General features: G+C 40.5%; 1 protein-coding gene across 1 annotated transcript in view; it reads right to left on the bottom strand.

Moving 5' to 3' along the window:
• Positions 1-759: 759 nt before the first annotated feature.
• Positions 760-12,500, bottom strand: part of LOC122245882 (uncharacterized) — a 12,721-nt gene continuing 980 nt past the window's right edge. Inside the window, exons 2-3 of the mRNA XM_086531667.1 lie at positions 1,426-4,173; positions 760-1,269 (exon numbers count right to left, since the gene is read on the bottom strand). Of these exons, the coding sequence (XP_086387793.1) occupies positions 952-1,269; positions 1,426-4,173 (3,066 nt within the window). The 3' untranslated portion in view covers positions 760-951. The remainder of the gene's footprint in view (positions 1,270-1,425; positions 4,174-12,500) is intronic.

The following is a 12,500-nucleotide window of genomic DNA, read 5'->3' as shown; positions in this document are numbered from 1 at the left end:
AAGTGGTCTCTTAAGAGAAAACTGAAGTAAATCAAGTCGGTAACTCATATAAAACAATAAAATATCCGAGTTTAATTTATAAACAGTGATAACCTATAATGTTTGCAAATAATAATATTTTTTGTGTGGTGCGATATCCATTTTAAACATGACTTCTGTAATACACGCACAAAATGCGTGTATTGCAATGAAAATATCATGAAAATATGGAAAAGTGTAGTATACCTAGGTGAATAAGCCTAAAATAAATTTTGCTTTGATTGACGTGTCATGAAATGCATTCTATGTTTGCACAAATAAGATCTATTTACAGACTGCTAATCTGCACAACTAGTTTTTTGAAGAAATAAACTTTTTTTCATGCTTAAAGTAGCATGATGTTAACATATTCAGATTCACATTCCGACATGAATTACTTAAAGCAAACAAGATATGTATTTGTCTTGTCTTATGAACTCAAAAGTTTTTTTTTTTTCATCAGAAGAAGAAGCAAATAACTGTAAAAAAAAATGTTTTTCAAAGGCGCGCCACAGAGGCACGGGTCGCTCTGTGAGCGTGACGGCTGATTTTGTTCGAGCGGTACGACACTTTCGCTGTCGTACGCCCGACAGTGCCCATGAAGCTGAAATGATTTCAAGACTTTGACGCTGCAGATAAGGCATATATATATATATATGAGCTTGTGCGTTTTTATGTGTTGTATATGTGCTTTTATGTGATTCGAAAGAAAAACAATGAGTGTTGGAAATAAGTATTCGATTGTATGTATTTGATTGTATGTATTTAGAAAAGGAAAGCTGCACTGAGGACACTACGGGAATACATGCAAGTATATTATAGTTTAACATTTTCAATCAGTCAAGATTAAGACTTTTTTGTCCTTTAGGCGATTATCGGCCCTTTTCATTATTCTTTACATTATAGAATATTTAATAATTCTTATCATACTGATCATCGATCTCTTCTAAAGCCATTGCCTAAATTCCTGGTCCTGTAGTTCTCTGCGGATACACGGTCCCTTCTTGAAGGATTCCGAAGGTTACTCGCTCTCTCGATCCTTGGGTAATGCCGCTCTTCATAATCCGGTTCATTCCTCACAAAAGTTCTATTGTCGTATACTTGACGTTCCACTGACCTCCGATCGTACCGTGCTCTCTGTGGGCCATGTCTTGGGATCCTACGGTCTTGTGGGGACTCATGATGGCTCCCTAACCATACCTTGGGAAGGCGAACCCGATCCTGGCCAGGTTCAGGTTCATTGTAAACTACCTGCAAAAGAAATGGGGGTTTACTGGTCGGGCAAATAACATTGGTTATCTGCATGTATGCGTGTGTGTATGAGTATTGTACCTGCTAACGTGTGCACGTGTGTGAATGTGTGTGTGTGTCCTCCATATGAATGCATTCAGGACAATCAGTACTGACCTTCACGAACATTCTCTTGCGTCGCCTTCTGAATGCTAATATCAACAGAATGATGGCAACCATGAGGAGAGTGAAGCATGCCACCGCAACCACAACGAACTGCGCCACCGTGAGTCCCATGATGCAGACGGGGTCGCCGCACGGCCCCACGGGCACGGCCGTGGTGGTGCTGGGGACACTGCTGGATGCCGTTGTGAGGGGCTCGCTTGGAGATGTTGTGGAAGCAGCTGTGATTGGACGATTAGTGCTAGTTATCATGGCTGTAGAAGCAGATGTACTTATAGTACTTATAGAACCTGGGGTTGTTGTAGGCGCATCTGTGGCTGTGATAGGATCAATTGTAGTAGTAGTAGTAGGGTCGGTTGCGGTTGTGATAGTAGTTGTGGTCGCTGTAGGGGTAGTTGTGGTTGTTGTAGGGGCAGTTGTGGTCGTTGTAGGGTCATTGGTTGTGGTCGTTGTAGGGACAGTTGTAGTCATTGTAGGGGCAGTTGTAGTCGTTGCAGGGTCATTGGTTGTGGTCGTTGTAGGGACAGTTGCAGTCGTTGTAGGGGCAGTTGTAGTCGTTGTAGGGGCAGTTGTAGTTGTTGTAGGATCATTGGTTGTGGTCGTTGTAGGGGCAGTTGTAGTCGTTGTAGGGACAGTTGTAGTCGTTGTAGGATCATTGGTTGTGGTCGTTGTAGGGGCAGTTGTGGTCGTTGTAGGGTCATTGGTTGTAGTCGTTGTAGGGGCAGTTGTAGTCGTTGTAGGGGCAGTTGTAGTCGTTGTAGGGGCAGTTGTAGTCGTTGTAGGGGCAGTTGTAGTCGTTGTAGGGGCAGTTGTAGTCGTTGTAGGGACAGTTGTGGTCGTTGTAGGGGCAGTTGTAGTCGTTGTAGGGGCAGTTGTAGTCGTTGTAGGATCATTGGTTGTAGTCGTTGTAGGGGCAGTTGTAGTCGTTGTAGGATCATTGGTTGTAGTCGTTGTAGGGGCAGTTGTAGTCGTTGTAGGATCATTGGTTGTAGTCGTTGTAGGGGCAGTTGTAGTCGTTGTAGGATCATTGGTTGTAGTCGTTGTAGGGGCAGTTGTAGTCGTTGTAGGATCATTGGTTGTAGTCGTTGTAGGGGCAGTTGTAGTCGTTGTAGGATCATTGGTTGTAGTCGTTGTAGGGGCAGTTGTGGTTGTTGTAGGATCATTGGTTGTAGTCGTTGTAGGGGCAGTTGTGGTTGTTGTAGGATCATTGGTTGTAGTCGTTGTAGGATCATTGGTTGTGGTCGTTGTAGGGACAGTTGTAGTCGTTGTAGGAGCAGTTGTAGTCGTTGTAGGATCATTGGTTGTGGTCGTTGTAGGGGCAGTTGTAGTTGTTGTAGGATCATTGGTTGTGGTCGTTGTAGGGGCAGTTGTAGTCGTTGTAGGGGCAGTTGTAGTCGTTGTAGGATCATTGGTTGTGGTCGTTGTAGGGGCAGTTGTAGTCGTTGTAGGGGCAGTTGTAGTCGTTGTAGGATCATTGGTTGTGGTCGTTGTAGGGGCAGTTGTAGTCGTTGTAGGGGCAGTTGTGGTTGTTGTAGGATCATTGGTTGTAGTCGTTGTAGGAGCAGTTGTGGTCGTTGTGGGATCATTGGTTGTAGTCGTTGTAGGGGCAGTTGTGGTTGTTGTAGGATCATTGGTTGTAGTCGTTGTAGGGGCAGTTGTGGTTGTTGTAGGATCATTGGTTGTGGTCGTTGTAGGGGCAGTTGTGATCGTTGTAGGAGCAGTTGTGGTTGTTGTAGGAACAGTTGTGGTTGTTGTAGGAGCAGTTGTGGTTGTTATAGGAGCAGTTGTGGTCGTTGTAGGAGCAGTTGGGGTTGTTGTAGGAGCAGTTGTGGTCGTTGTAGGGGCAGTTGTGGTCGTTGTAGCAGTTGTGGTTGTTGTAGGAGCAGTTGTGGTCGTTGTAGCAGTAGTGGTTGTTGTAGGAGCAGTTGTGGTCGTTGTAGGAGCAGTTGTGGTCGTTGTAGGGGCAGTTGTGGTCGTTGTAGGAGCAGTTGTGGTCGTTGTAGGAGCAGTTGTGGTCGTTGTAGCAGTAGTGGTTGTTGTAGGAGCAGTTGTGGTCGTTGTAGGAGCAGTTGTGGTCGTTGTAGGGGCAGTTGTGGTCGTTGTAGGAGCAGTTGTGGTCGTTGTAGGAGCAGTTGTGGTCGTTGTAGGAGCAGTTGTGGTCGTTGTAGCAGTAGTGGTTGTTGTAGCAGTTGTGGTCGTTGTAGGAGCAGTTGTGGTTGTTGTAGGAACAGTTGTGGTTGTTGTAGGAGCAGTTGTGGTCGTTGTAGGAGCAGTTGTGGTCGTTGTAGGAGCAGTTGTGGTCGTTGTAGGGGCAGTTGTGGTCGTTGTAGGAGCAGTTGTGGTCGTTGTAGGAGCAGTTGTGGTCGTTGTAGGAGCAGTTGTGGTTGTTGTGGTTGTTGTAGGAGCAGTTGTGGTTGTTGTGGGAGCAGTTGTGGTTGTTGTAGGAGCAGTTGTGGTCGTTGTGGGAGCAGTTGTGGTTGTTGTAGGAGCAGTTGTGGTCGTTGTGGGAGCAGTTGTGGTTGTTGTAGGAGCAGTTGTGGTCGTTGTAGGAGCAGTTGTGGTTGTTGTAGGGGTAGTTGTGGTCGTCGTAGGCTCATTTGTTGTGGTCGTTGTGGTGGAGGCGGTTGTGGTAAATCCCGGGGTGGTCGGCGGCACGGTGGAGTCGTCAGTCAGGACTTCCACGTACTCGAAGCCAACGGCGGCGCCCGTCTGCTTCCCGGTGCCGCACAGTTCAATCTTCAACTGTTGGAGGTAGACGGAATCTAACGTCAGGACATAATGTCAACAAGTTTATGAGCATAATGGAAATTATAATCACAACGATAATAACAACGCTGGCAAAGTCAGCATGATTTTGAATATAATATAACAAAACTGGTAATAATGATGATGTGATGATATTTGACGATATTTGATAATATTTGGAACAATAGTAATGATTATAATAATGACAATAATAAGATAACAATGTCAATGTTGATAATAACTATAATAGTGATAACAATAATACTAACGATAACAGTAATAATAAGGATAATGTCAATAATAGTAATCATAATGATAACGGTAATAATGAAAATCATAATATTGATGATAATGATAATAGTAATAATGATGATAATGTTATTAATAATTATGACAATAAGATAGATAACAATGATAATGATAACAAATAATTATAATAATAATAATAATAATATTGATAATGATAATAGTGTTCATGAACTTATAATAGTGAAAATAATGTATATAATGATAATATTGTAATAATGATGATAATAAACAATAACAATAATGATAAACAATAACAATAATGATGACCACAACAACAATAATAATTCATAATGAATGACAAAATACTTCACTATATGTTTCTTATTGTTTGTATTACCGTTTCTCGCAGTTCATACCTGCATTCATATAGTCTCCCAAACAGTTTCTAAGATTTTAATGCAATGATGCACTTGATTGGCAGAGATTGAAGGTTACCATAAACATTCACTGATCTTGTTTGCAAAATGGCCGTGCGAAATGTTGGCATCTGAAACTGAACCTGAATAAATTACGCGAAGGGGAAATAAGGATATATACTTTACAGTTTTTTTCGAAATGGACATTTTCCTGGTGGTGAAAATGATGATGATGAAAATAAGATGATTAGCAATGATGATAACAATAATGATTATAACAGTACTTTTAATGACAACATGATAAAATTTTGGCTAACAGTTATCATAACAAAAATAATAGTTATAAAAGTAATAATAAAAACGATGATCAGTGCAATGATGGTAGCAATTATGATTATGATAGTAACAGTGATACAATAGTAATAGTGATAATAATAATAATGATAATGATAACCATGATGATAATTCCAATGAAATGAAAATAATGATAAAGATAATAATGGTAATAACAATTACGATGATAATGGTAAAAATTAAGACGACAATAATAATGATAGTAACAAATACAACAACAAGAATAATACTGACAAAGAAAATAATTATAACGATAATAAAGTTAATGATAATGATGATAATGATAACAATAATGATAGCGATTGTAATGGTAATAAAAATAAAGTTGGTAGGGATGATGGTAACATTAAAGATAGTAGTAATTATACTCATAATAATAATAATCCTCATCATCATCCCTACTATCATTATAATGATAACAATAATAATAATAACGTTGTTAATTATAATAATAATAATAATGATAATGACAATAAAAAATAACTATAATGACAAAAAATAATAACAATAATGATACTAACAAATTAGTAATAATAATAATGATAATAATAACACAAGATAATGATGACAATATCAATTAAAATGGTAACGATAGAAATAATAATGATAATAAAAATAATGATGGTAATAACAATAATAATGTTAATGAAAATAATTATGATGACAATAATAATAATGATGATAATAATGATAATAGCAATATGAAGGATATGATTTTTATAAAAATAATAACAATATCATTTTTTCATAAGAATTATAATAATGATAATGATAATGACGACAACAAAATTAATAGTAATAGTGTAATAGTTATCATAATAATAACAATAATAATAATAAGGCAATAGCAATGACAATAGTAATAATGATAATAGTAACATGAATGATAATAATGATGATAATAATAATCATAATTATCATTACTACTACTACTTATTAAAAACAATGGTAATATTAAGAATAGTAGTAGTAGTAACAATATTAATAGTGATATTAATGTTAATAATAATAACTATGATAATAACGACAATAATGATGAAAATATTTTTCCCTGTAGTCTTGATAAAGAGTGTTAAAAAAAAATAGTGATACTAATAATAATCATGATGACAATAATACTAGAATTACTACTAATAATAACAATATCAATAACACCTAAAATAGTTCAATGCATCATGGAGGCGCTTTCCCATCCATATCTAAACTTCGTTTCATGCTCTGAAGACCCGTCATGAGTTTGGTTCATCTAACTGCCTCACGACAGGTTTGATTGGATTGCCCAATTGGTTGTCCCCAAGGATTCTTCTTCTTGGTTGTCCCCAAGGATTCTTCTTCTTGGTTGTCCCCTAGGATTCTTCTTCTTGGTTGTCCCCAAGGATTCTTCTTCTTGGTTGTCCCCAAGGATTCTTCTTCTTGGTTGTCCCCTAGGATTCTTCTTCTTGGTTGTCCCCAAGGATTCTTCTTCTTGGTTGTCCCCAAGGATTCTTCTTCTTGGTTGTCCCCAAGGATTCTTCTTCTTGATTGTCCCCAAGGATTCTTCTTCTTGGTTGTCCCCAAGGATTCTTCTTCTTGGTTGTCCCCAAGGATTCTTCTTCTTGGTTGTCCCCAAGGATTCTTCTTCTTGGTTGTCCCCAAGGATTCTTCTTCTTGGGTGTCCCTAAGAGTTCTTCTTCTTGGTTGTCCCCAAGGATTCTTCTTCTTGGTTGTCCCCAAGGATTCTTCTTCTTGGTTGTCCCCAAGGATTCTTCTTCTTGGTTGTCCCCAAGGATTCTTCTTCTTGGTTGTCCCCAAGGATTCTTCTTCTTGGTTGTCCCCAAGGATTCTTCTTCTTGGTTGTCCCCAAGGATTCTTCTTCTTGGTTGTCCCCAAGAGTTCTTCTTCTTGGTTGTCCCCAAGGATTCTTCTTCTTGGTTGTCCCCAAGGATTCTTCTTCTTGGTTGTCCCCAAGGATTCTTCTTCTTGGTTGTCCCCAAGGATTCTTCTTCTTGGTTGTCCCCAAGGATTCTTCTTCTTGGTTGTCCCCAAGGATTCTTCTTCTTGGTTGTCCCCAAGGATTCTTCTTCTTGGTTGTCCCCAAGGATTCTTCTTCTTGATTGTCCCCAAGGATTCTTCTTCTTGGTTGTCCCCAAGGATTCTTCTTCTTGGTTGTCCCCAAGAATTCTTCTTCTTGATTGTCCCCAAGGATTCTTCTTCTTGGTTGTCCCCAAGGATTCTTCTTCTTGATTGTCCCCAAGGATTCTTCTTCTTGGTTGTCCCCAAGGATTCTTCTTCTTGGTTGTCCCCAAGGATTCTTCTTCTTGGTTGTCCCCAAGGATTCTTCTTCTTGGTTGTCCCCAAGGATTCTTCTTCTTGGTTGTCCCCAAGGATTCTTCTTCTTGGTTGTCCCCAAGGATTCTTCTTCTTGGTTGTCCCCAAGGATTCTTCTTCTTGGTTGTCCCCAAGGATTCTTCTTCTTGATTGTCCCCAAGGATTCTTCTTCTTGGTTGTCCCCAAGGATTCTTCTTCTTGGTTGTCCCCAAGAATTCTTCTTCTTGATTGTCCCCAAGGATTCTTCTTCTTGGTTGTCCCCAAGGATTCTTCTTCTTGGTTGTCCCCAAGGATTCTTCTTCTTGGTTGTCCCCAAGGATTCTTCTTCTTGATTGTCCCCAAGGATTCTTCTTCTTGATTGTCCCCAAGGATTCTTCTTCTTGGTTGTCCCCAAGGATTCTTCTTCTTGGTTGTCCCCAAGAATTCTTCTTCTTGATTGTCCCCAAGGATTCTTCTTCTTGGTTGTCCCCAAGGATTCTTCTTCTTGGTTGTCCCCAAGGATTCTTCTTCTTGGTTGTCCCCAAGGATTCTTCTTCTTGGTTGTCCCCAAGGATTCTTCTTCTTGATTGTCCCCAAGGATTCTTCTTCTTGGTTGTCCCCAAGGATTCTTCTTCCTGGTTGTCCCCAAGGATTCTTCTTCCTGGTTGTCCCCAAGGATTCTTCTTCTTGATTGTCCCCAAGGATTCTTCTTCTTGATTGTCCCCAAGGATTCTTCTTCTTGGTTGTCCCCAAGGATTCTTCTTCTTGGTTGTCCCCAAGAATTCTTCTTCTTGATTGTCCCCAAGGATTCTTCTTCTTGGTTGTCCCCAAGGATTCTTCTTCTTGGTTGTCCCCAAGAATTCTTCTTCTTGATTGTCCCCAAGGATTCTTCTTCTTGGTTGTCCCCAAGGATTCTTCTTCTTGGTTGTCCCCAAGGATTCTTCTTCTTGGTTGTCCCCAAGGATTCTTCTTCTTGGTTGTCCCCAAGGATTCTTCTTCTTGGTTGTCCCCAAGGATTCTTCTTCTTGGTTGTCCCCAAGGATTCTTCTTCTTGGTTGTCTCCAAGGATTCTTCTTCTTGGTTGTCCCGAGGGAGTCTTCTTCTTGGTTGTCGCGAAGGATTCTTCTTCTTGGTTGTCCCCAAGGATTCTTCTTCTTGGTTGTCCCCAAGGATTCTTCTTCTTGGTTGTCCCCAAGGATTCTTCTTCTTGGTTGTCCCCAAGGATTCTTCTTCTTGGTTGTCCCCAAGGATTCTTCTTCTTGGTTGTCCCCAAGGATTCTTCTTCTTGGTTGTCCCCAAGGATTCTTCTTCTTGGTTGTCCCCAAGGATTCTTCTTCCTGGTTGTCCCCAAGGATTCTTCTTCCTGGTTGTCCCCAAGGATTCTTCTTCTCAGGAATGTTTACGCCGACATCACAGTAGAGAATTTTGTTGGAGACATGATCTTGGCGACTGTATTCCAAGATACTATGCAAGGACATGTTGCAAAGGGCATCAAGATGAGACTTAGAGTCCAAGTTTCACAAAAGTCCAGCAAAACCGACGATATCAGGGCCGAGAAGAGTAGTAGATTTGTCTTCTTTAAAGATGCCTATATCTTCAGAACAAAACAAGATGTTATAGATGAAGAAATAGTCATAATGATTTCAAAAGTGACTATAACCAAAGCGGAGTTCCCGGGCATTATAGCCCTGCCCACCAGATGACGTCACGTCATGCTTTCATCTGCACTGAGCAGAGGCACAAAAATGTTACACAACAATTTCAATCGATGTTGATATGTAGTTACTCTTATCAATAGTCTACTATATCTACTACAATTTCCTGTAACAACCACTGACCGCTGGTATTTATAAGTAGAGTAAACGTCATCGGAAGTACATATTCATATTCGAAAAATATAAACTGTATTTCAACCATAAAAGGAGGAAGATCATCTGTCTGGCAGCACAGTATCATTTAATGGGGGTTAAATATTAGAGAAAATTATCCCTAGATCTAACTCATACAATATAGAACAGATCATGTGGGTGCTCAGAGGTATCCTAGGTATCCGCTATGTTATTTCGGTTTTCCGAGTGAATCCACTTTTTGGCATTTACAATCACCTAAGCAATAAGGATAAGCCAGATTTGCAGAGCAGATACTTTGCCAGGCTTAGGCGATCCAGCTTGTGTGGCCGAGTGCTGACTCGTGAGTGTGTGCCAATGAGTGTTGACTCGATCTGACCTTGGTCCTTAACTACTGTGATGCCACTTAAGCGAGTTAAGATCCTTTAAATGTTACTGAATCCAGCCCCAGGATCTTGGCCTTGGTCTAAGAGAAGCAAGGACTTTACCCCAACTGTCATTAAGGCCCCGAGATGCTATAGCAAGATTTGTCGTAGGTCATTGCTCAGAATGTTGCTCTGCAATGTCTCTGGATGCATAGTCCACGCAAATGTTGAAAGCATTGGTGCTGGAATATAGCCTTGCCTTTAGAACACTTCAGTATTAAAATTAAACCAATAGTTTTTGCCAATGACGTTCATTTAAGTTGCATAATTGAAAATGAAGTGCAAGGACAAGGTTTCTTGTGGATTGCCAGAAGTGAATCCAGATTTCTCCAATCTCTAATGCCTTAGTGTTTTTCGATAGATGAGAGTGAGGACTTTGCCGGGCATGCTAATCAGTATAATACCTCAATGATTGTAGCAGTCCTATTAATCAGCCGTCAGGCTGGTGCAATGGTAACGATGGTAACATCCCCGTGCATCTGCTCTGCAAATCTGGCTTATTCTCATTAAGAAACTAAGAAGAAACAGCAAGATGCAAGTTGAGAGTGGATATTTTTTAGACCAAAAAAAAAAATATATATATATATATACATATATACATGGCGAGGCCTGGCGAGAATGGTGCTGCCGGGTCACCACATGTTTGGTGGGTGTTGCAAGAGGCCTTGGCTGAGTTGGCCGGCTACAGGTCGAGTCTGTATGGTGTCCTGTTCGATAGAAGGTTGGGAGAGCCTTGGCTGGCCAATTGATCTTGGGTCTCTGTGGGGTGTGGCAGGAGGGGTGTCTACAGGAGGCGGGGCAACAGTAGGGGTTTCATCGTTTTTGAGGGAGGCTGGCTTTAGGCGATCGACTGAGACCCAAATACTGTAGCTGTTCATACTATGGCAATAGGCCTTGGTATTGTGCTCGAGGACGGTATCTGGGCCCTGGTAAGGGCGAGTGAGAAGTGTGAGAGGTGTCGCTTTTAGTTCTCTGTGAATATGTGGCTGCAGTTCTTCCAAGGACATTCAACGCTAGGAGATGAAAGCAGGGTCCTCTATCAGAGGTTTTGTCAACTGGAATACCAAAGTGGCTGATCCAACTATGCAGGATGGCTTCGGTGCAGTCTTGGGTGATGGCTTGTTTCATAAGGATTACTTTAGACCAGCATGTGAAGCATTCTGATGGTGTCAGCATGGAGGTGGTCGAATCGCCACTTAGGTTGTGGAAATTCCCCAATTCAGATTTGATGTGGCGCCTGGTTTTGCTTGTCTGGCACGTGGTGCAGCATCGGGCCCAGTGGCGGACGTTCTCCTTTATACCAAGACAAACGGACTTTTGTGTTATGAGCTTGATGGTGGAGCGTCTGAACAGATGCGAGAGGCCATGAATGAGGTTGAATACCTCGCTGTGAAACTGCTTGGGAATGAGGGGACAGGACCAGCCAGCACAGACATCTATGGGGAGGGCTTGATATTCCGCTTTCTCAGAGCTTGGGAGATAAGGCGAAGGTCATTTAAAAAAGAATAGCCCTTGACCTTCTCGGCAAGATTCGTGATATGCTGCTCTTATCCCTTCATAGCCTTATATATCAGCCGGGTAACACACATCTATGGCCACCAGTGTCTCCTATGAAAGAAAGTTCTGTCTTTTCTTGAGAGATCACCAATGGAATCCTAAAGTACATCAAATGTTTCATGTTTGAAGGTGTCCCACAGTGCCACAAGATCTGTCAGATTGTAGAAAACGGCACCTTGATTAGAGTTGGCCATAGCACATTCCTTACCTCACTTCTCCTTCCCTCAGTCTGTCGAAGTGAAACTCTATAAGTGAGAAGGATTTGGTCTCCTTAGCTGTATATCTTGTACAAGGACCAATGGTGTAATTGAAATACTGATACCAGGAACCAGTCATCCTCAATCTCAGAGACCTTGCAAAGTCTTTGAGAGGGAATCTGTTCTTCCTACTTGTCATCCCCTCCCAAGTCATGGGGATTGACAAACATTTTGTAGCTATCTCTATTGCAGTAAAGTCACTAGGCATGGTGCAAGTATCTCATCAAGGACAGCTATTGGCCAAAGAAGCGAGTTTTGCAATAAAAAGTAGTGTTTCAGCCATTTCAAATCTCTATGTATCAGTGGCAGTTGATCATCTAGACTGGATGCTCCATCTATCCATCCATAAATATTAGGCAGTCACTCAGGATGATGATGTTTGTGCTAAGAAATTATATCTGAAATATATACTGTAAACAGTATATATACAGTATTCGTTGTTGTAGTACTAGTAATAATGATAATAATGATAATAATAATAATAATAATGACGATGATAATAACAATGACAATAGCGATGATGATAATGTCAATAATAATGAGGACAACAATGATGATAGTAATAATGGTAATAGCTATTATCATTACAGCAATGCTACTGATACTGTATTAATTTTGAAGATGCAGGTATAACAGTGATTCATCACCATCATCGTCACTTCATTCATCATCAGCAGCAGCATTATCCATATTATCATTACTATTATCATTATCATTATTATTACTATTATCATTATTACCATCATTATTATTATTATCATGATTACAATCATCATTATCAACATCATAATCAATATTACTGTTATCGTCATTATTATAACCTGCGCAGTTGGCACTGGTGCCTGGGATGTGGCCTCAAAATTACAATTATTATTGTAGTCATTCTCACTATTATTAGATTATCATTATCAGCATCAATATACTTATCATCAT

This window comes from Penaeus japonicus, unplaced genomic scaffold, assembly GCF_977035675.1.
Source record: "Penaeus japonicus unplaced genomic scaffold, GWHDUDI00000001_assembly GWHDUDI00000036, whole genome shotgun sequence".
NCBI classification, from domain to species: Eukaryota; Metazoa; Arthropoda; class Malacostraca; order Decapoda; family Penaeidae; genus Penaeus; species Penaeus japonicus.
The sequence above is the reverse complement of the archived record's forward strand: the minus strand, read 5'-3'. Positions and strand labels throughout refer to the sequence as shown.